The 20,190-nt window shown below is 43.1% G+C and overlaps 1 protein-coding gene across 2 annotated transcripts in view; it reads right to left on the minus strand.

Moving 5' to 3' along the window:
• The window catches only part of LOC142566079 (uncharacterized), a 43,249-nt gene that overhangs the window by 7,687 nt on the left and 15,372 nt on the right, over positions 1–20,190 (minus strand). For both annotated transcript variants that reach the window (XM_075676830.1, XM_075676831.1), the window contains exon 8: positions 2,331–3,882. In XM_075676830.1, coding sequence (XP_075532945.1) covers positions 2,331–3,882 — 1,552 coding nt within the window. The remainder of the gene's footprint in view (positions 1–2,330; positions 3,883–20,190) is intronic.

Here is a 20,190-nt window from a genome sequence, read left to right on the forward strand (position 1 = left end):
AAAAAAAAGGTGAAAGCGGCAAGGAGACAGTGGAGGATGACATGATAATGGTGGCAAGAGAAAATGACTGACCAAAGGAAAGGTGGCATGATACCACTGAGGGACGCCTAAAAGCCAAGAGAATGGAGTGGGCAGAACACCACTGTTGATATGGAACAGAGCACATGGAGGATTAGCATAACTAGCATGAATGAAATGAATGTCAAAGGAGTTGACCAATTGCAACTTTGAACATACCTTCACAGGTGTCATTCTTCCCCTGAGACAAGGTATAAAAAATACTAGGTCAATATCAAGTGGTACATTCACCGGTAAGTGGCAGAGTAAGGCCAAACATTCCAATAAAAATTACCAGAGCATATAGGCTCATAAATCCTATATGCCTAAAAGTGAATTGGGCTTGGAAAGCTGTAAAATGCTGCACTGAATTAGCTGCACCTATACCTGTTGCTGATAACTCTACGATAAGTTATCCTTACATATCACAGGCATTACATGGCTTTTAGTGAAGAAATATAAGATAAAGGGGAGAATGTTGCAGCATAAGCATGAATTTAGTTATGTGTCAATAGATGTACTTACCGAAAAAAATGACCATATTGGATCAAACAGCTCATGAAGCGGACAAAGAATTGGAGACCGAATGAAGCCTGTTTCTAACTGAATTGGTACATATTTGACATGTAACCATATAAAACTAAGAAACACGAAAAAATTACATTTCCAAGGCAGCCACTAGCTTTCTAAGTTTTCTTTTCCCACCACTTTTGCTAGCAGATGCAGAAGATACATCACAATAAGTGCATTGCATTTTTTCAATGTACACTAGACCTACTTCCATACAGTGGCTTTAGCTCTCGTGTAAAGATCAATAAAGCTGCTACTCAAAAACTATGCAAATGGTACTCCAAATTGAAAAAGGAGGTTGTCTCCTAATTCAATTATGTATTTCCTTGAGGAATGTTAAGATAAACTTTTAATGTGTAGCTTTCTCTTTGCCATCATAAATTTGTTATATCTTTTGCCTACTCTATTGAGAAATTACCAGTTTTCATTTATAGCACATGTTCTATGCCTGTCCAGGGAATGCAGGCTAACAATTTATAAATATGCTCTTCAAGTATTCAAGACCAGTACAATATATTAAATCCTGGGGCTTGTGCCAAAACCATCAGTACAATAATATTCAGCAAGCGTTTTAGGCCTTAGGCCTGACACTTCACAGCAAATTCAAATATTCATGTCAAATACAATATGACCTATGATGAGACTAATGTTGAATGTTATAATTGAGGGTTTCATGAAAAATTGTATGACACGGGAAGAACATGGATGAAAAAATTATTTTTTAATGTACACTCACCAATAGCTCTTCTTTTGTGTTTACAATGTGGTCAGTGGTCTATCTAATGAACACCACAGACAGAAGCATCAAGGTCTACCTTTGCAGGCAATGAGTAGACCTTGTGTACTTGCTGTTGAGAGCTCCAATGTGTGTGCAGTGAAATCCTAAAGCATGTAGATAACTACCAAATGTGCAATAAACCTTCATAGAATGAGTGGCCACCACAGCAGCCAGCTGAGAGCCTTCTCAGTGTGTCTGTCTTATGGCAACTTCTGCTGACAAGTGCTGTACGTAAAGGCTCTACAACCAGATAAAGATTGCATCCATCATCACATTAAGATTCACAGTGGGCACATTTCGATGGGGGCAAAATGCGAAAACACCCATGTACTTAGATTTAGGCGCACGTTGAAGAACCCCACATGGTCCAAATTTCTGAAGTCCCCCTACTTCAGCGTGCCTCATATGTAATCGGATTGTGGTTTTGGCACGTAAAACCCCATAATTTTATTCACATTAAGATTGCATTGGGGAATCCTTGTGGGCCTTTAGAAATGTGCTCTCCATTGATGACCTTCTTGATGTATGCTATACTAAAACCTTTCACAGGTCTACCAAATTTTTAAAGCAGAGTCAGCTGCTGCTAATCACATATATTCGTATTAATTAGAAAAGTGATGGGTTTGAATATTCCTAGCTCTTCCCAATTTTAGCTAAAAGTTCGATCCACCCGATAATTCTAACCTCGCACAATTCTGATAGAAATCTTTACCACATTCCGTTATATTAAGACAGCTCACATAGCGAGAAACTTTTGGTCAAGATATTTTGGGAAGACTTTTGAAAACATGATCAATGGGTCATATTCAATAAGTATAGATATAGCCAAGCTCAACATGTGATGCATATGGCATACAGCAACTCAATGGGACTCTGGAATCTAAGGTCGAGTACAGATGCTGAAAGACCATCTTCATATACTCACATTACTTTCCCACATACTTCGTCTCCCGCAGTGACGCTGACATCATCGACAGGAGCAAAGGAGGAAATTATTTCATAGAGGGACTCTGCCGTTGTTCCTTCAGGAAGGCCCTTGATCTTTAAAGTAATTGAAGTGGCTGCTGGTAAGTCTGTCTTTGCTGACACAGGAGAAGAGCATGCTGGAATCAACTCTGCAATCATTCCAGTAGCACATGAAGTATCACTCTTGGCAGACTCTACAGTCATAGGCTTTGGGATCTGCTTGGTCTCCATGAATTCTGAGGTGGTGCCAGTTAGAAAACTGGTCTTTGCTGGTTCTGGGATGGAAGTGGAACTACCAAAAGTCACCCCTGCAGCTTTTTCTGAAGCAGTGGAAATGATGCCATTGTTGACAGACTCAACAATAGTAGTCTGGGGAGTATGCATGCTATGCCAAACCATTGAGCTGCTTGCTGAGATGCCTGTGTGTGGCAGTTCAAGGACAGCAGCAGAAATCACAGGGGGATTTTGCAGCTTTGTGGCTGCGTTAGCAGCAGAGGAAATAACATTATTATTCACAGACTCCGCAGAAGCAGCCCGTGGGATGTGCTTGATATCCAGAACCTCTGAGGTGCCTATTGAAGCTCTCATATTTGGCAGTTCAAGGACAGTTGCGGAGGTTACAGGTGTCCCCTCAGTGGCCATCACCCCAGCAACAGAGGAAACAATACTGTCATGGACAGACTCTACAGTTTCAGTCTGTGAAAAGTGCTTGCTATCCAAAACCTTTGAAATGCCAGTTTGGCAGCCTGCACTTGGCAGGCCAGAAACTCGTGTAGAGCTTCGAGGGGTCACCTCTTCTGCTTTCCCAGTAGCAGAAGAAACAACGCTGCTGTAGACAGAATGAGAAGTCGTGCTTTTGAGGGAACACTTGGGCATCAATTGCTTTGAGGCAGCTGTTCGGAAACGTATCTTTGTCGGCTCTGGGACAGAAGTAGAGCTTACATAGTTTCCCCCTGCAACAGTTCCAGCAGCAGAGGAAATGGTGCTGTTGTAGACAAACTCCGAAGCCATCGCCTTCCGGATGCGCCTGGTCTTCGAGAACCTGTAGGCACCTGTTTTAAAGTCAGTCTTTTTTGATTCAGAGGCAGCAGTAGAGCTTAAAAGGATCTCCTGCACATATATCTCAGCACGAGATGAAACGATGCTGTTGTGGATGAACTCTGCAGTCACAGCTTTGGGAGTGCACTCTGTATCCGGCACATTTGAGGTGCGTGCTGGAAGGCCTGTCTTTATCTGTTTAGGGCTAGGATTGGAGTATTCAGGAGCTATCTCTGTGGCTCTTGCATTGGCAGAGGAAACAATGCTGTTGTAGACAGACTCTGCAGTAAGTGCCTGTGAAGAACTCTTGGCCTCCAGAGACTTGGAAATACCCATTAATGGGGCAGTCTTTGGTTCAGGGACAGGAGAGCAATTCTCTGGAGTCATCTCTGCAGCAGTTTCATACATCAGGTCTGTTGTGGACTCCAATGACATTGATGAGAGAGATTCATAGATAGAATCTTCAGATGACACTGTAAAATAGAAAAGGAATGCAGACCTCAGTATAGATTTTACACTTTTGTCACTGCCTGGCACCAGTCAAAGCAAAGCAGCTGTCTGCCCATTTTCACTTTGTGCTTGTAGCAACAGCACTAAAGCATTTCATGAAATCGGGATTAAGGTAGGAGCTACATTTTTCATATTTTTCAATGACACCATGTTGAATGTGCTGGACTACACTGATGCCATCAATGCAACGATCTAGTAGGTAATGCTAAATTTACTGCAGGCAATGCAACAACTTAGAGAGGCTATCTGACAGTAAGCAGCATTCAGCTGCTATATTTATTCACTCTAAGGCACCAAAATTAAGACCACACATAATTTTCCACCCTGAGGGTGCATAAGCATCCCTACACAGCCTTCACTCAGCAATAAGTTAAAGAATATAAGCAGTCATCCAAAAGTGGAGCAGGATCAAGTGAGCTGGAGGAATGTACCACAGAACCAGCCAGCACACTAAGCTCATATAGATTTGTACGAAGTGGATACTATCAAGGCTGGTGCAATAGTGAATGAACACTCCAAAATAAATCCTTTCCACATGCATGTAACTGCAATTGTTTTGATGGTGCACTCATGCAGTCGCATGGTAGTGAGACTTTCCAGTCAACACAGATACGACACACAATTCAAGAGCAGTATGCACAAAATGGCACAAAAGTCAGCCACTATAACCACCAAAAAGGTTGAACATCCTGTCCTTAGTTTGGTGCCTAAACTTTAGGTCCAGGTTCTCCTATAAAGTTTCTTCTGTCGAATGATCACAGTGGCGGTAGCACATTTCATAGTATTTTTTGTGCTGTGTATACCTTATCTATTTGTGATGATTATATATGGATTTTATTGGCACAAGGACCAGGGACGGCCAATGATTGCAGACAAAGATGGTATGAAGCAGTCTATGAAGTTGTAAAGGGTAATTGTACTATGGCTCTATAGAGGCCTAAACACTGTAAATTGTGTAAAACATAGACACTAAAATAATGAGAATGAAAAGCGATATGGGTTATGATCATGAAACATATAAGTCGATAATACAATAAAATGTGTCATTGCCAATGGCACAGCCACTTCACCAGGGCCCTTGAGTGCAAGGGCCCCGAGGCATATGCCTTACAGCACTACTATCACAGCAGCACACTCTAGAGAGAGGGCGTGCTATGAATCACTTGAGCTGATAGCATGCAACACAACATAATTTAAAATATTAAGTACTGCTTTAGTCTCGAATAATGGTTCTGCACAAAGGAACAGCATGGGATGAAGGGGGAAACGCTGTTGGTATGCTTGAAGAAAGTGCTTTTTCAGTTCAGGTTCTGCTTCCCGACACTCCAGCAGGACGTGGAGGATGGTCAACCCCGCGCCACATCTACCACAGCTGGGAGGTTCTCCACCAGTTTAACCCTTTACTGCACAATTTTTTGCTTCCTCAAAATATTATTCATGGAGTTGTAGGGAAGCATAACAGTACCTGTACTCCCATGGAAACTTACTTTAGCGAATGTTTGTGGTTTCAATTTGCAGAAAAAGGGTATGTTGCATATTTGCAACAATGTGCAAATAAAGACGAAGTTGAAAGTAAAAGATAGATTTAGTGCGATTCATACTCAGATGCTTATTTGCACGAGACAATCATTGGTGCACCTTTGATTTAGTGTGGAACAAAGAGAAGCACTTGTACATGCTTGTGCAGCACAGGTGGTTCCCACACTTCGTGCAGTACGTCATGCAGATTCCCGTCCAGCCAGGAAACAATGCAGTGTTTTCGGGTTATTGTCAAAATGTAGAACATCGAAGCACAGACCTAAGGCTGTGCCCGTGACGATGTGACACAGAAACGTGCGGATGCACAGACTCCTTTTGAAAAGAAACAAGGAAATTCGACCAGAAAACATCTTGCCCACATATTGAATCGAAACGGACTTACACTCCTGCTTGTCATGACTAATTGAAAGGTCACTGCCTTCACTATCAGGAGGAATTGCTCAGCCATACCAGCGTTTGGGAGCCATTTCACTTTTCCAAAGAAAATAAACCATGTACACGCTGTTGCATTTGTGCAACATAGCAACATTCTGTCGCCAGGAACAAACTATTCCGAAATTACAATGTTTTTTTGAACCTACAGAGTAAGAAGGATGTGGAGCATAGCGTAAGAATTTTTTTTTTCGCTTTGTCTTGTGGAGAAATACATTTACAATTTGTAAAACTTACCTATATCACTGCTCGCGGGCGCGCGCAGCCTCCACCACGTTTGTTTTGGTAGAAGATGCGAAGAATTAGCACAGATTGCAGCACAAGGTGCCGCGTTTTACAGACCAATGTTGCGGATATGCAACAATGTGTACAGGCAGCTCCAAACTAACTTTGCTTCGGTTTTTAACGCCGTTCATCAGAATGTTGCGTAAATACAACAAGGTGCAGTAAAGGGTTAAAGATAGGAATGGGTACCATATGTGTGCCTTATTCTCATTTGGCAAAAGAGCATATCACATCATTGTGACTTTGATACTTGCAGCTGATTCCCTAAGTGGGGTTTAATTATGTGGAGCTTATGTAAGGTTTCTGCATCCCACAAGTGTTGCCAATAGTTCCTCAGCTTTTTACGCAGGAATGGCTTCACGTCTGTGACAGGAACTGTTATGGACAGACTGCTAGCTTTCGTGGCTATGGTTTTAGCCATTTCATATACTAGCTCATTTCCCTTGATGCATCTGTGCCAAGACACTGAGCATATTACGTGTTGGTTAGACATAGGTTGTGCATAGCAATGCGTACAAATCATTGATTATAGGATTTTTATGTTTCTGCAGTAATTTAAAGCTTTCACTACGCTTAAGGAGTCTCTGAAAAATTCGCAGTTCCGCAGGAAAGGCGAAGCACCAATTGCGATAGCAAATTAGTAGATAGCTGTACGAAGTAAGGATAGTAGTTTTACCAACCGTGTAAACTTGTAAACATTCACTTACTAACTAAATTAACAACCATAGAATGTGTAAGCGTGACTCAATGAGTACATAGAAAGAAACAGACACTAAAACAGCGCTGTCTTTGTGTGTCTGCTTCTTTCTACGCCCTTGTTCAGTCGCACTTACACATTCTATCATGGATTCAAACCAACTAGCCCGTCAACATGTTTTAACCCTTTGAGGGTCGATTTTTTCCGCCATATGCGACCGCCCAGGGCTGTTTTTTTTTAATTGCAGATTCTAATTCTTCTTAGGAACTTATATTGAAAAAAAATATTATCGTGATTTGTGAGGAAAAAAATCTTTTGCGTTGGTATATATGCACTGTTCATGAATAACAATAAAAAAAGGAAATAAACTTATCAGAATTAAAAATTTTATGCATTTTTATGCACATAGTTCGAGGCTTTGAAAATCCACACACGAGAATATTTTGCAAGTCTCAAATGTTCCTGCTCTTACACTAATACGTACGTCCATAGCGTAATCGAACTGCGTAGTGCGCACTCAAGGAAACTGTTTGGTTGTGTGCCCATCAAAAAAAGCAACACGTGTGACAAACTTCCGCTAATCTTCATCTTATCGCCAACCAGTTAGGGCTATTAATTTTCGCGAGTCCTAAAAAAAAAGTAAAGAAATGGAAATGCATGCACGGCTGCATCCTTCCTATGCGCACCCCTGTGAGCAATAAACGAGAGAGAAACAAGCAGTCACCCTTTGAGCGATTAGTAATGAGATAGCCATCAGTTCTGCAAGTGCAAAAAGCCAAAACCGCCCGCAAAACGAAATCCATACGGCCGGCTGCCCACACGCGCGCCAATGCGCGAGCAGTAGTATATAGACGTGCGGGAGCAAACTAGTGCTAAAACAAACCATGCAACCAAGACAGAGAGAGGGAGGCGCACAGAAAGTTCCTTCCATGTATCCCCACATAGTGGCAGCACATGACAGAAAAGAAAAAAGGAAATTGGCGTGCTTTTTAAACGTACAGACGGCGCCATAAATACACGGCATCGACAATTTTCGGACTTGTTCGCGGCACCAATTATTTACGTCATTGACCGTCAAAGGGTTAACTAAATTAACCAGTACAGTGTCACGTACGTACAGGTAAACATAACACACATTGCTCGATGAATGCAGAAATTGAAAACACTCAAGTTAGGAATTACGGCAGCAGCCGCGAGCCAACTGACTTCCGTGCATCTGTCACTTCAAGGCGAATAAAACATCGAAAGTACAGCGCACATGAAGCTACCGGCACTATACGCACTCTGCAAACATCGCAGGTCACTTTGAAGACGAGGCCCACGCGGGCACGCACTTTAGCCATGTCGCAGACCGCTTTCAAGACACGAGCGCCAGCAATGCATCCCCACAGCATCTGCCAAAGGCATCTACTGCAGCATCCGCAATTCACGTGGCCAACGCCGTAATAGACACTGTGGTTGTCTCCACTTTGTCCACTTTGTACGGAGCGGTGGGAGAGGAGGACATCGAGGCACCGTAGCAGCCGCCGGAGAACGCCTCTCCTCCCTCACCTCACCCCCGTGTCGTGCGCCACAGGAGAGGGCATGCATCAGGGCCACGTTCCTCGCTCACGCATGTGAGACTGAACCATGTTGGCCAGCTCACCCACACACGCTTTCACTCAGACGGAACCTCACAGCGACGGCTATGGCAGAAATGTGCCATAGGCCTTTGCAGTGAAGATGCTGGTTTCCCAGTTCAGGACGTCCCGATTTTGAAAATGATGGACCTGCAGCTGCATGCGAGATGCCGGATGACTTCGATGGTTCTGTAGAATTGTTAGCAAGAGTACTTCCATTGGAGTTCAAGGAATTGCATACGAATGTGTTCCTCCGGAGCATGTTCAGTAATATTAACAAATGAAATGTTGCACTCTCTCTTACCACAGCCATGGCGAAAGCAGCTTCGTTGGAGCCATTCTTTCCTGTGTAAGGAGCGGAACACTCACATCCTCGTTCAATTCCTTTACATGCAGCGAGGAGGGCTCTTTCACAGTCGGCCAGTTGTGAAAAAGTGTATTAGATGTATTGCTTATTGTAGGATAGCATGGATGTTCACTGTTTGAACTTACTCTCAGAAAGTATAAGGAACTAGAGTATGTCCTCTGTAGATCAAGAGACCACAGATATGATTCTACGTAGAGCTTCAGTATGGGTCTTGTTCTGAAGGCACTGGTCATGAGGAAGATAGCTAGATGGTGCACAGGATCTAGCACCTTTAGGGCACTGTGGGTGTAGCAAATTGGTAGACTACAGCATCATAGTCCAAACACGAGCCTATAAGGCTCGTGTTTGGAATATGATGATTATAAGATTTTCAGGATATTCAAGTTTTCTTAGGCATTTACCTTTAATGTGCTTGATGTGGGAAATAAAGGTAAGTTTTGAGTCTGGTATGATACCTAAGAATTTGTGTTCCAAGTTCGGAGAAACGCATTCTTCATGCAGTTGAATATTAGGCTCCGAGACCAGGGGGGGTATTCTCTAAGAGTCCACCTCTGTCCATGTCCATTTCCTCTGCTGCTGAAGTGCTGATTGGCTGTGGTGCCTTGCTGCTGTGGACGCCCAGCCCAGCCCACCCAATCAGAACTTTAACAGCAGACAAAACGGACATGTACACTAGACGGACTCTTACAGAATACTTCCCCAGACATCTTTTTCTCGTAAACTGGATGCAGGAGCTTTTTTGGGGATTGAGCTAAAATCTATTCTCATTAGCCAACTAATAGCTAGTTGAACTTGTCGCTCACAGATGCACAGGTTACATGACTTGAATCCTATGTGCACATCATCAACATATGCACAATAAAATAAACTCCGTGCAATAGATAGGAATGCAAAGATTAATTTTGACAATAAAAAGGGTGCAGCTAAGTATGCCACCCTGCGGCACTCCAGTTTCTTATGAAAACTGCCCAGACGAAGTGTTTCCAATTCTAACATGGGAATTCTGGTTAGGAAGGTAGCTTTCAATTAAGCTAACCATGTTTCCACGGATTCCCATTTTGGAAAGGCCTCTCAATATTCCGTGATGCCAAGTTGTAATGTATGCCTTTTTCATATTGAGGAACAACGACAAAGAATTGTTTATGAATGAAGGCATTGCGAGTGTTGCCCTCAATGCATATGAGATGGTCAGTCGCCAACCAGCCTTCACTAAAGCCACACTGACACAGATCAAGCAGTCTGTTAGAGTCCAGATAATGTAGAAGATGGCAATTAACCATTTTTTGAAAAGCTCACAAAGCAACTCATAAGCACCACTGGGCGGCAGCTTTCTTATGGAGGAGGGATCTTTACCCTGCGTCAGAACTGGAACAGCTTCTTTCCACAGAGCTGGAATATACCTGGCAGTCCAAATTTGATTAAAAATTACTAGGAGTGTCCTTAGTGTGTGTGTGGACGTTTTTAATGATGTCCTATGCGATTCTATTGGCTCCCAAGGCTGCACTCTTACACACATTGAAGGAGCTCTTAACTTGGCGATACTAAAAGGAAGGTTATAAGTAATTATGTGTGCACTTACGGTCAAGTGCCTTCATCATCATCCTATTTATGCCCACTGCAGGATAGAGGCCTCTCCCTGCAATCTCCAATTACCCCTGTCCTGCGCCAAACGATTCCAACTTGCGCCTGGGAATTTCTTAATTTCACCACCCCACCTAGTCTTTTGCTGTCCTCAACTGCGCTTCCCTTTCTTGGCACTCATTCTGTAACTCTAATGGTTACCCGTCCTACGCATTACATCGTGTGCCCAGCTACAGTTTTTTCTCCTTGTCAATTAGAATATCAGTTATGCCCATTTGCTCTCCGATCCCACACCGCTCTCTTCCCGTCTCTTAACGTTAAGTCTGTCATTCTTCGTTCCATCTCTCTGAGCGGTCCTCAAATTATTTTCAAACTTCTTTGTCATTCTCCAAGTTTCTGCCCCATATGTCAGCATCGACAGAATGCACTGATTGCACACGTTTCTTTTTAGTGATAATGGTAAGCTTACAGTCAGGATCTGAGTATGTCTGCCGTATGCACTCCAACCCAATTTTATTCTTCTGTAAATTTCCTTCTCGTGATCAGGGTCTCCTGCGAGTAATTGACCTAGGTAAACATATTCCTTCGCAGACTCTAGAGGCTGACTGGTGATTCTGAACTCTTCTTACCTTGCCGGGCTATAGATCATTATCTTTGTTTTCTGCATATTAATCTTCCAACCCCACTCTTACACTCTCTCTGTTAAGGTCCTCAATCATTTGTTGTAACTCCCCAGTATTACTGAACAGCACAATGTCATCTGTAAACTGAAGGTTGCTGAGATATTCGATGTCCCAAATTCATAGCTTGAATACTTCCTCCAAGCACGCAGTGAATAGCATTGAAGAGATTGTGTCTCCTTGTCCGACTCCGTTCTTAATAGGTATCTTCCTACTTGTGGAGAATTAAGGTAGCTGTGGAATCTTTGTAAATATTTTCCAAGATATCTACGTAAGCCTCCTGTACTTCTTGATTACGTAATGCCTCTACGACTCCTGGTATCTTTACTGAAGCAAATGCCTTTTCATAATTTATGAAAGCCACGTAGAGAGGCTGATTGTACTCTGCAGATTTCTTGGATTACCTGATTGATTACATGGATGGGATCCAGTGTACAGTATCCCTTCTTGAAGCCAGCCTGTTCCCTTAGTTGACTGAAGTCAAGTGTTGCCCTTATTCTATTGGAAATTATCTTGGTGAATATTTTATACAATACTGGAAGTAAGCTAATGGGCCTATAATTTCAATTCTTCACTGTCTCCCTTTTTTGTGGAATAGTATATATACTGTTGGCATTCTTCCAGTTCTCTGGGCCCTTTAAGTCACGAGATAGTTCGTATAAAGGGCCGCAAGCTTTTCCAGTATGATGTCTCCTCCATCTTTGATTAAATCAACTGGTATTCCATCTTCCCCTTTCGCCTTTCCTCATTTGTCTCTTAAGGCCCTTCTAACTTCATCACAAGTGATAGAAGGAGCCTCTGTAACCTGTTCATTACTACTTTCAATGTAGGTGTCCTGACTGCTGAGTATTGTACAGGTCAGTAAAGAATTCTGCTGCTTTTACTATATCTTTGAAATTGCTGATATTACCCTGCTTATTACCCTGAAGTGCAGCGGTGGCATAGAGGTAGAACACCCGCCTTTCGTGCAAGAGGTCCGTGGTTCGAATCCCGGTGCCGTGCAATTTTCCACCGGATTAAAAAAAAAAAAAAGAAAAGGAATCCGCGTGTTGATAAAATTGCATAAACAGGCCTGGAGTGTGGCCTGATCCCGGTGATCAGAACCAGTAACGCACTCCCTCACCAGAGCAGGATTGGCCACCTTGGTGCAGTACTTGGCCACAACCTCCTATATGAACACAACAATCAAACCCCGGCCCTCAGTCCCCAGCAGCTGCGAAGCAACTGACCACGGCGGCGGTCAGATCTGCGACGCAGCAGAGGGTGCTAAGAATCCCTGGCTCCGGACAGGCCGCTATTGGAATATGAACCTGGCAACGCTTAACGCTAGAATGTTATCTAGTAAGGAGAGTCTAGCAGTGCTATTAGAGGAATTAGAGGGCAGTAAATGGGATATAATAGGGCTCAGTGAAGTTAGGAGGCCAAAAGAAGCGTATACAGTGCTAAAAAGCAGGCACGTTCTGTGCTACCGGGGCTTAGCGGAGAGACCAGAACTAGGAGTCGGATTCCTGATTAATAAGAATACAGCTGGTAACATACAGGAATTCTATAGCATTAACGAGAGGGTGGCAGGTCTTGTTGTGAAACTTAATAAGAGGTACAAAATGAAGGTTGTACAGGTCTACGCCCCTACATCCAGTCATGATGACCAGGAAGTCGAAAGCTTCTATGAAGACGTGGAATCGGCGATGGGTAGAGTGAAAACAAAATAGACTATACTGATGGGCGACTTCAATGCCAAGGTAGGCAAGAAGCAGGCTAGAGACAAGGCAGTGGGAGAATATGGCATAGGCACTAGGAACAGCAGGGGAGAGTTATTAGTAGAGATTGCGGAACAGAATAATATGCTGATAATGAATACCTTCTTCCGCAAGCGGGATAGCTGAAAGTGGATGTGGAGGAGCCCGAACGGCGGGACTAGAAATGAAGTAGACTTCATACTCTTCGCTAACCCTGGCATCATATAAGATGTGGACGTGCTCGGCAAGGTGCACTGCAGTGACCATAGGATGGTAAAAACTTGAATTAGCCTAGACCTGAGGAAGGAAGGGAAGAAACTGGTACATAAGAAGCTGATGAATGAGTTAGCAGTAAGAGGGAAAATAGAGGAATTCCAGATCAAGCTACAGAACAGGTATTCGGCTTTAACTCAGGAAGAGGACCTTAGTGTTGAAGCAATGAACGACAATCTTGTGGACATCATTAAGGAGTGTGCAGTAGAAGTCGGTAACTCCGTTAGACAGGATACCAGTAAGCTATGACAGGAGACGAAAGGTCTGATCAAGAAACGACAATGTATGAAAGCCTCTAACCCTACAGCTAGAATAGAACTGGCAGAACTTTCGAAGTTAACAAGCGTAAGACAGCTGACATAAGAAAGTATAATACGGATAGAATTGAACGTGCTCTCAGGAATGGAGGAAGCCTAAAAGCAGTGAAGAAGAAACTAGGAATTGGCAAGGTTCAGCTGTATGCGTTAGGAGACAAAGGCGGCAATATCATTACTAATATGGATGAGATAGTTCAAGTGGCTGAGGATTTCTAGAGAGATCTATACAGTACCAGTGGGACCCACAATGATAATCGAAGAGAGAACAGTCTAGAGGAATTCGAAATCCCACAGGTAACGCCGGAAGTAGTAAAGAAAGCCTTGAGAGCTATGCAAAGGGGGAAGGCAGCTGGGGAGGATCAGGTAACAGCAGATTTGTTGAAGGATGGTGGGCAGATTGTGCTAGAGAAACTGGCCACCCTGTATATGCAATACCTCATGACCTCGAGCGTACCGGAATCTTGAAAGAACGCTAACATAATCCTAATCCATAAGAAAGGGTACGCCAAAGACTTGAAAAATTATAGACCGATCAGCTTACTGTCAGTTGCCTACAAACTATTTACTAAGGTAATCGCAAATAGAACCAGGAACACCTTAGACTTCTGTCAAGCAATGGACAAGGCAGGATTCCGTAAAGGCTACTCAACAATAGACCATATTCACACTATTAATCAGGTGATAGAGAAATGTGCGGAATATAACCAACCCGTATATATAGCTCTCATTGATTACGAGAAAGCATTTGATTCAGTCGAAACCTCGGCAGTCATGGAGGCATTACGGAATCGGGGTGTAGACAAGCCGTATGTAAAAATACTGAAAGATATCTATAGCGGCTCCACAGCCACCGTAGTCCTCCATAAAGAAAGCAACAAAATCCCAATAAAGAAAGGCGTCAGGCAGGGAGATACGATCTCTCCCATGCTATTCACAGCGTGTTTACAGGAGGTATTCAGAGACCTGGATTGGGAAGAATTGGGAAGTTAATGGAGAATACCTTAGTAACTCAGGGGACCAATTGCAATGCATGCTCACTGACCTGGAGATGCAAAGCAGAAGAGTGGGTCTAAAAGTTAATCTGCAGAAAACTAAAGTTATGTTTAACAGTCTCAAAAGAGAACAGCAATTTACAATAGGTAGCGAGGCACTGGAAGTGGTAAGGGAATACATCTACTTCGGGCAGGTAGTGACGGCAGATCCAGATCATGAGACGGAAATAATCAGAAGAATAAGAATGGGCTGGGGTGCATTTGGCAGGCATTCTCAGATCATGAACAGCAGGTTGCCACTATCCCTCAGGAGAAAAGTGTATAATAGCTGTGTCTTACCAGTACTCACTTACGGGGCAGAAACCTGGAGGCTTACGAAAAGGGTTCTACTTAAATTGAGGACGACGCAACGAGCTATGGAAAGAAGAATGATGGGTGTAATGTTAAGGGATAAGAAAAGAGCAAATTAGGTGAGGGAACAAACGCGAGTTAATGACATCTTAGTTGAAATCAAGAAAAAGAAATGGGCATGGGCAGGACATGTAATGAGGAGGGAAGATAACCGATGGTCATTAAGGGTTACGTACTGGATTCCAAGGGAAGGGAAGCGTAGCAGGGGGCGGCAGAAAGTTAGGTGGGTGGATGAGATTAAGAAGTTTGCAGGGATGACATGGCCACAATTAGTACATGATCGGGGCTGTTGGAGAAGTATGGGAGAGGCCTTTGCCCTGCAGTGGGCTTAACAAGGCTGATGATGATGATGACCCTGCTTATCTTTCAGTGCATACATCTTGGCTTGTCCTACGTCAAGTTTCTCGCTGATTTCATGCTGCGTCCATTTATTTCTGCTTCCTCATTCTTATGTTTTAACTTCGAATATCCCTTACTTTCTCCTTGTTGATCAGTTTTGACAGTTCTGTAAATTCTATCTGATCTCTTAAGTTGGACAGTTTCATTCTTTGTCATTTCTTTATGAGGTGTTTTGTTACTTAGGAGAGCTTACCTACTGGTTGAATTGGTGCTTCTGAAGCTAGTCTAGTTACGGTTTCTTTCATTACCTCTGTGTCATCCTTTATCCCTCTGTTCTAAGGCTGAATATTTGTTTGCAAGCACCAGCTAAATTGGTCTGCTTTTACACTTACTGCATCTAGGGTTGGCCTGTTTCTTGATCAACTTTGCTCTTTCTTCAAATTCAGGTGAATCCTAGACCTCACTAACCTATGATCACTGCACTTTACCCTTCCTAACACTTCTACATTCTGCACTATACTGGGATCAGCAGAAAGTATGAAATCGATTTCATTCCTTGTTCCACCATTAGGGCTTTTCTAGGTACACTTTCTGTTGCTATACTTTCTGAAGAAGGTGTTCATTATTCGCAGCTTATTTCTTTCTGCGAATTCTACTATCGTCCCTTTTCTAGTGTTTATATAACTGATGCCATAGTCTCCAAATGCTTGTTCACCAGCCTGCTTTTTCCCCACTTTTGCATTGGTCGCCCATTACTACAGTATCCCGAGTTTGCACTTATGACTAAATCTACATCTTCATAAAACTGATCTACATCATCATCATGACTGGAGGTTGGAGCATAGGCTTGTACCACCTTTAATCTATAGTACCTCTTATTAAGTTTTATTATGACTACTACTACGCTCTCATTAATGCTGTAGAATTCGTCAATGTTGCCCGCTATGTCCTTATGTATTGGGAATCCTACCCCATATAACTTCCTATCTGGGAGTCCTCTATAGCAGAGGACGTGGCCGTTAGTCAGCACCATATAAGCCTCACCAGTTTTTCTAACCTCACTAAAGCCCATGATATCCCAAACAATGCCCGATAGTTCCTTAAAGAGTCCTGCTAAGTTAGCCTTACTCAAAAGAGTTCAGGTGTTAAAGGTTGCAAGAATCCATTTCCATTGGCGGCCTGTCCAGGTCCAGAGATTCTTAGCACCCTCTGCTGCGTTGCAGGTCTGACCACTGCCTTGGTCTCTCGGCTCCCAGGGCAGAGCTCTTACACATATTGAAGGAGCTCTTAACTCGGTGATACTAAAGTGCCTTCCGTTCAGCTAATTGTTTAAGAAATGATTTGGAATACTGGATCAAGCTAGACCCGTGCTCGAAGTGTTCACTAAAAGCATTTGCCTGGTCTTCTAAGCTGTTTCCTTGTTCAGTGACTAGGGTTAATGGATGGGTTTCCTGCCCCTTTAGCCTTCTAAGGCCATCCCATACTTTGGACTCCTTTGTGTAATATCTTATGCTAGGGAAAAACATCTTCCAGCTTCCCCTCCTTACTGTTGTCATGTCTGATACATTGAGAATAAAGCTTAAAATATGGTACTCTGTCATTAATACTAAAACTTATTAAAATCTCGTGTTAAGTAGGTTGAACCTTTAAATCTTTTCCAGTCAGCCGACAGTATTTTCCAGTGGGGGGCTTGTGGTGGACTGATGTTGCAGTATTAAATCCAGCATAACAAGAAAGTGGTCACTCTCAAATGTATTCTTCACGAAATTGCATTCTAGGTTAGAAAAAAGGGCTGCAGTGCCAATTATTAAATCTATGGAAGAATATTAATCGTGTTGCATGTTGTAATACGCAGGCCCTTTTTTATTAAACAGGCGCGCACCAGAGGTGACTAAGTCAGCCCCTGGCATCACACCTGGAGTCTCCCCACAATGTGCATTGAGCATTAAAATCACCAGCAACAGTTTATGGTTCTGGGAACTGGTCAATTAGCATGTAAACTTCCATTTTGCTAAGTTTAAATACAACAGCTGGTTACCAACTTATTGAAAAGCATCGCTTGGAAACCGGCTCGAGTGGTGTCTGAAGAGAGATTCTGGCAAGCAACAGAATTATTTTACAATTATTGCTACACCTCTGGACGAGGCAACAGCATTGTCAATGTCTTTACAGAAAACAGCATGTTGTATGAGGAAGTTTGTGTGGGTTTTAGATGTGTTTACTAAAAACACAGCACCTTTGGATTATATTTATTAAGGAGTTCTCCAATATTGTGAGGTTATGTAGACGTGCTCTTACATTCCACTGTAAACTCTGTGCATCCATTTTGAACCGTGTGTGTTTGTGCTGTGTGCTCAAGGTTGCAAAATTAGCTAATGGAGCCCTTCCCGGGCACCATAATGTATATATATATATATTTTTTTTTGATCGGTCAATAGAATCACACCGATCCTTAGGTGCTGGCTGCACTCTCACATTTGGTGTTGTGTTCATGGCATCTTACGTAGGCGCTGGACATGCGCTCTTGCGAGTGATGTTTGCCTTAAAAGCATCGCATCAAAAGTTAAGACCTTGGAGGTTGATGGGCCCTCCTTGGATGGCAGAGAAGCACTACTGCAACCACCGAGGGGGCAGATGGCATCATGGCCGGCTCACTGTGTGTGTGTGCCAGATAGCCACCAGGAGCCATTGTGGCACAGCCTCCTGGTGCACCACTTCGGCAAAGCTGATTTTTGGCAGGTAGAACACATGGCTTCGTGCCTCTTTAAATGAAATGTTTTGTTTTACTTTAACTGTGATAATTTCAGTTTTTTTTTCCAGCATGGGCAGGACCATGAGTAGGCGGCGTGCTTCCCATCATAGTTCACACAGTGAAGAGAGTTTTCACAAGATTTAGAGGTGTGTTCGTGATCACTGCATTTCGCACAAGTTTGGCAGCCTCAGCAGTTCTGTGAACTGTGGCCGAATTGCTGGCATTGGAAACATCCGAGAGAATTTGGTAGGTATGGCCTCGCACAAAGTTTGATCTACACGGCCTCAATGGGCCCAGACGAAACACTTGATCCGAAAGTAAGCACCAGGGGCTTAGTCTGGATTTCTTTGCTGTCACGCCTAATCTTAATTCGTTGAACGTTGATAACATTCTGCTCACTGCAGCCTTCCAACAGTCAGCTCCAACAAATCATCATCTGAGAAAATGCCAAGGGTGGCATTAATTGTACGGTGCGGGGTTGCTGTTACTGGGACATCCCCAAATGAAACTAGATTGGGCAGTTTTTCATATTGTTTAAGATCGCAGAGCTCCAGAAGCAGATCACCACTTGCCATTTTCAATACTTCGTAACCTGGACCAAAAACTTCAGTCAGGGATTTCAATACAAGGAAGGGTGAGATCATTCTTACCATCTTAGCCTTATCAGAGTGTATTACATGAAATTGTGGAAAGTTTCGTGTTTGGTTGCCAAAAAACTGAAAGAAAAACGTCTTTGATGCACCCTCATTAATTCTGAAGGCAATCAGGGAAACAGCTGTCCATAAGTAGACATAGGGTTTTCAGCAGCAATGCCAACCACCATCGAAGAAGCACCAATGCGGGGATGTGACAGGAATTCCTGCAAGGGAAGCCCTGCTAAAGCCATCGGTACATCGCTGCTATAACCAAATACAGCATAACCAAGACTGGTTAACAGCCCGAAAAATCGGAAGTAAAACGAAGTGACTAGAATACAGAAAAAATTGAAAGTAAGAGAACAACGAAGATTGGAGAGGAGGACGCGAAAAGGCGACTGCCAACTTTCTCCAGATGGGTCAGTCTGGAGGTGCCATCTATGTGAAGCAGAGGCCACAAAGGTGTTTCAGGTGGATCAGTCCAGACGTGTCATCATTGTGAAGCAAAGGCCAAAGAGGTGCACTGCCTCCGACTGGGTGCCTTAAAGGTCCAAACAACTGGCATTGGCTCCCAACCCCCAGAATCCCCCATTCCCCAGACACAGCTAAGTCGTGCATGGCTACACACGAGAGGGTCTAACCCTCATATGCTCGGGTACGTGATATAAAAACGCACCAAACGCCTGCTGAAGCAGACACCCCTGTGGGGCTTATCTATTTAGTGGATTAAGCAGTTTGTTTATGTTTAGAGCAACTGATTTTTTATGCAAAAAGAAATATGTATGTTTCACAAGGAACAACGATTCTATAGTAGGGGCTGGCATACCAGTGTGAACTGAAACAGCAGTGTTGAAGGCTAAAGTAGGCAACACACAGAGTAAGCACTGCACACACCCATTTCAATATACCCTTACAAAAAATTGACAGATGTACTGGCCTTCCACCTATTTTATCACAAAGCTTTTCTTGTGCAATGCAGGACTAAACTACAGAATACCATCGCATTTTGTGAAGACTGAGCACAAGTATCTCAAAACTCGTGCTAGGCTCAAGTAAGGTTATTGTATGAAAGGAGCCATATACAGTAACTCTAGGTGCAAGGTCTTTAAATTAGGACATTCCTTTAACACCGACTGGCTTCAATTCCACAGCTGCAAACAGCGCTTTAAAGTAATGAATTTTATTTAGCTGATACTAATTACTAGGGCTGGCAGCCGTAATATTCAGCTCTTAGAAGTAATAATAATAATAAGCCCTTAGAAGTTGGAGAAGTATGGGAAAGGCCTTTGCCCTTCAGTGGGCATAACCAGGCTGATGATGATGATGATGAATTAAGGAATGAGTGGTTTCCTTACATACACTAATGTGCACCACGGCTAATAATGTGTTGCAGAAAGAAAATAACATCTTTACTGCACTGCCTAAGAAGATTGGCCCTTTTTTCTTGAAGCAGTGGTGTTGGCTGGTTAGAAAATTTATACATATATATCTATTTATGCGGCGTGTCCCAACTATCGTGCACCAAAATTTAAGAATGTGCAAATGCCATGTAGCTAGATAAAACCAAGGTAATGTAGTTTGCTGTCAATTGGCGATACTCGGATTACTTTTTT

Source organism: Dermacentor variabilis, unplaced genomic scaffold, assembly GCF_050947875.1.
Source record: "Dermacentor variabilis isolate Ectoservices unplaced genomic scaffold, ASM5094787v1 scaffold_12, whole genome shotgun sequence".
Taxonomy (NCBI): Eukaryota; Metazoa; Arthropoda; class Arachnida; order Ixodida; family Ixodidae; genus Dermacentor; species Dermacentor variabilis.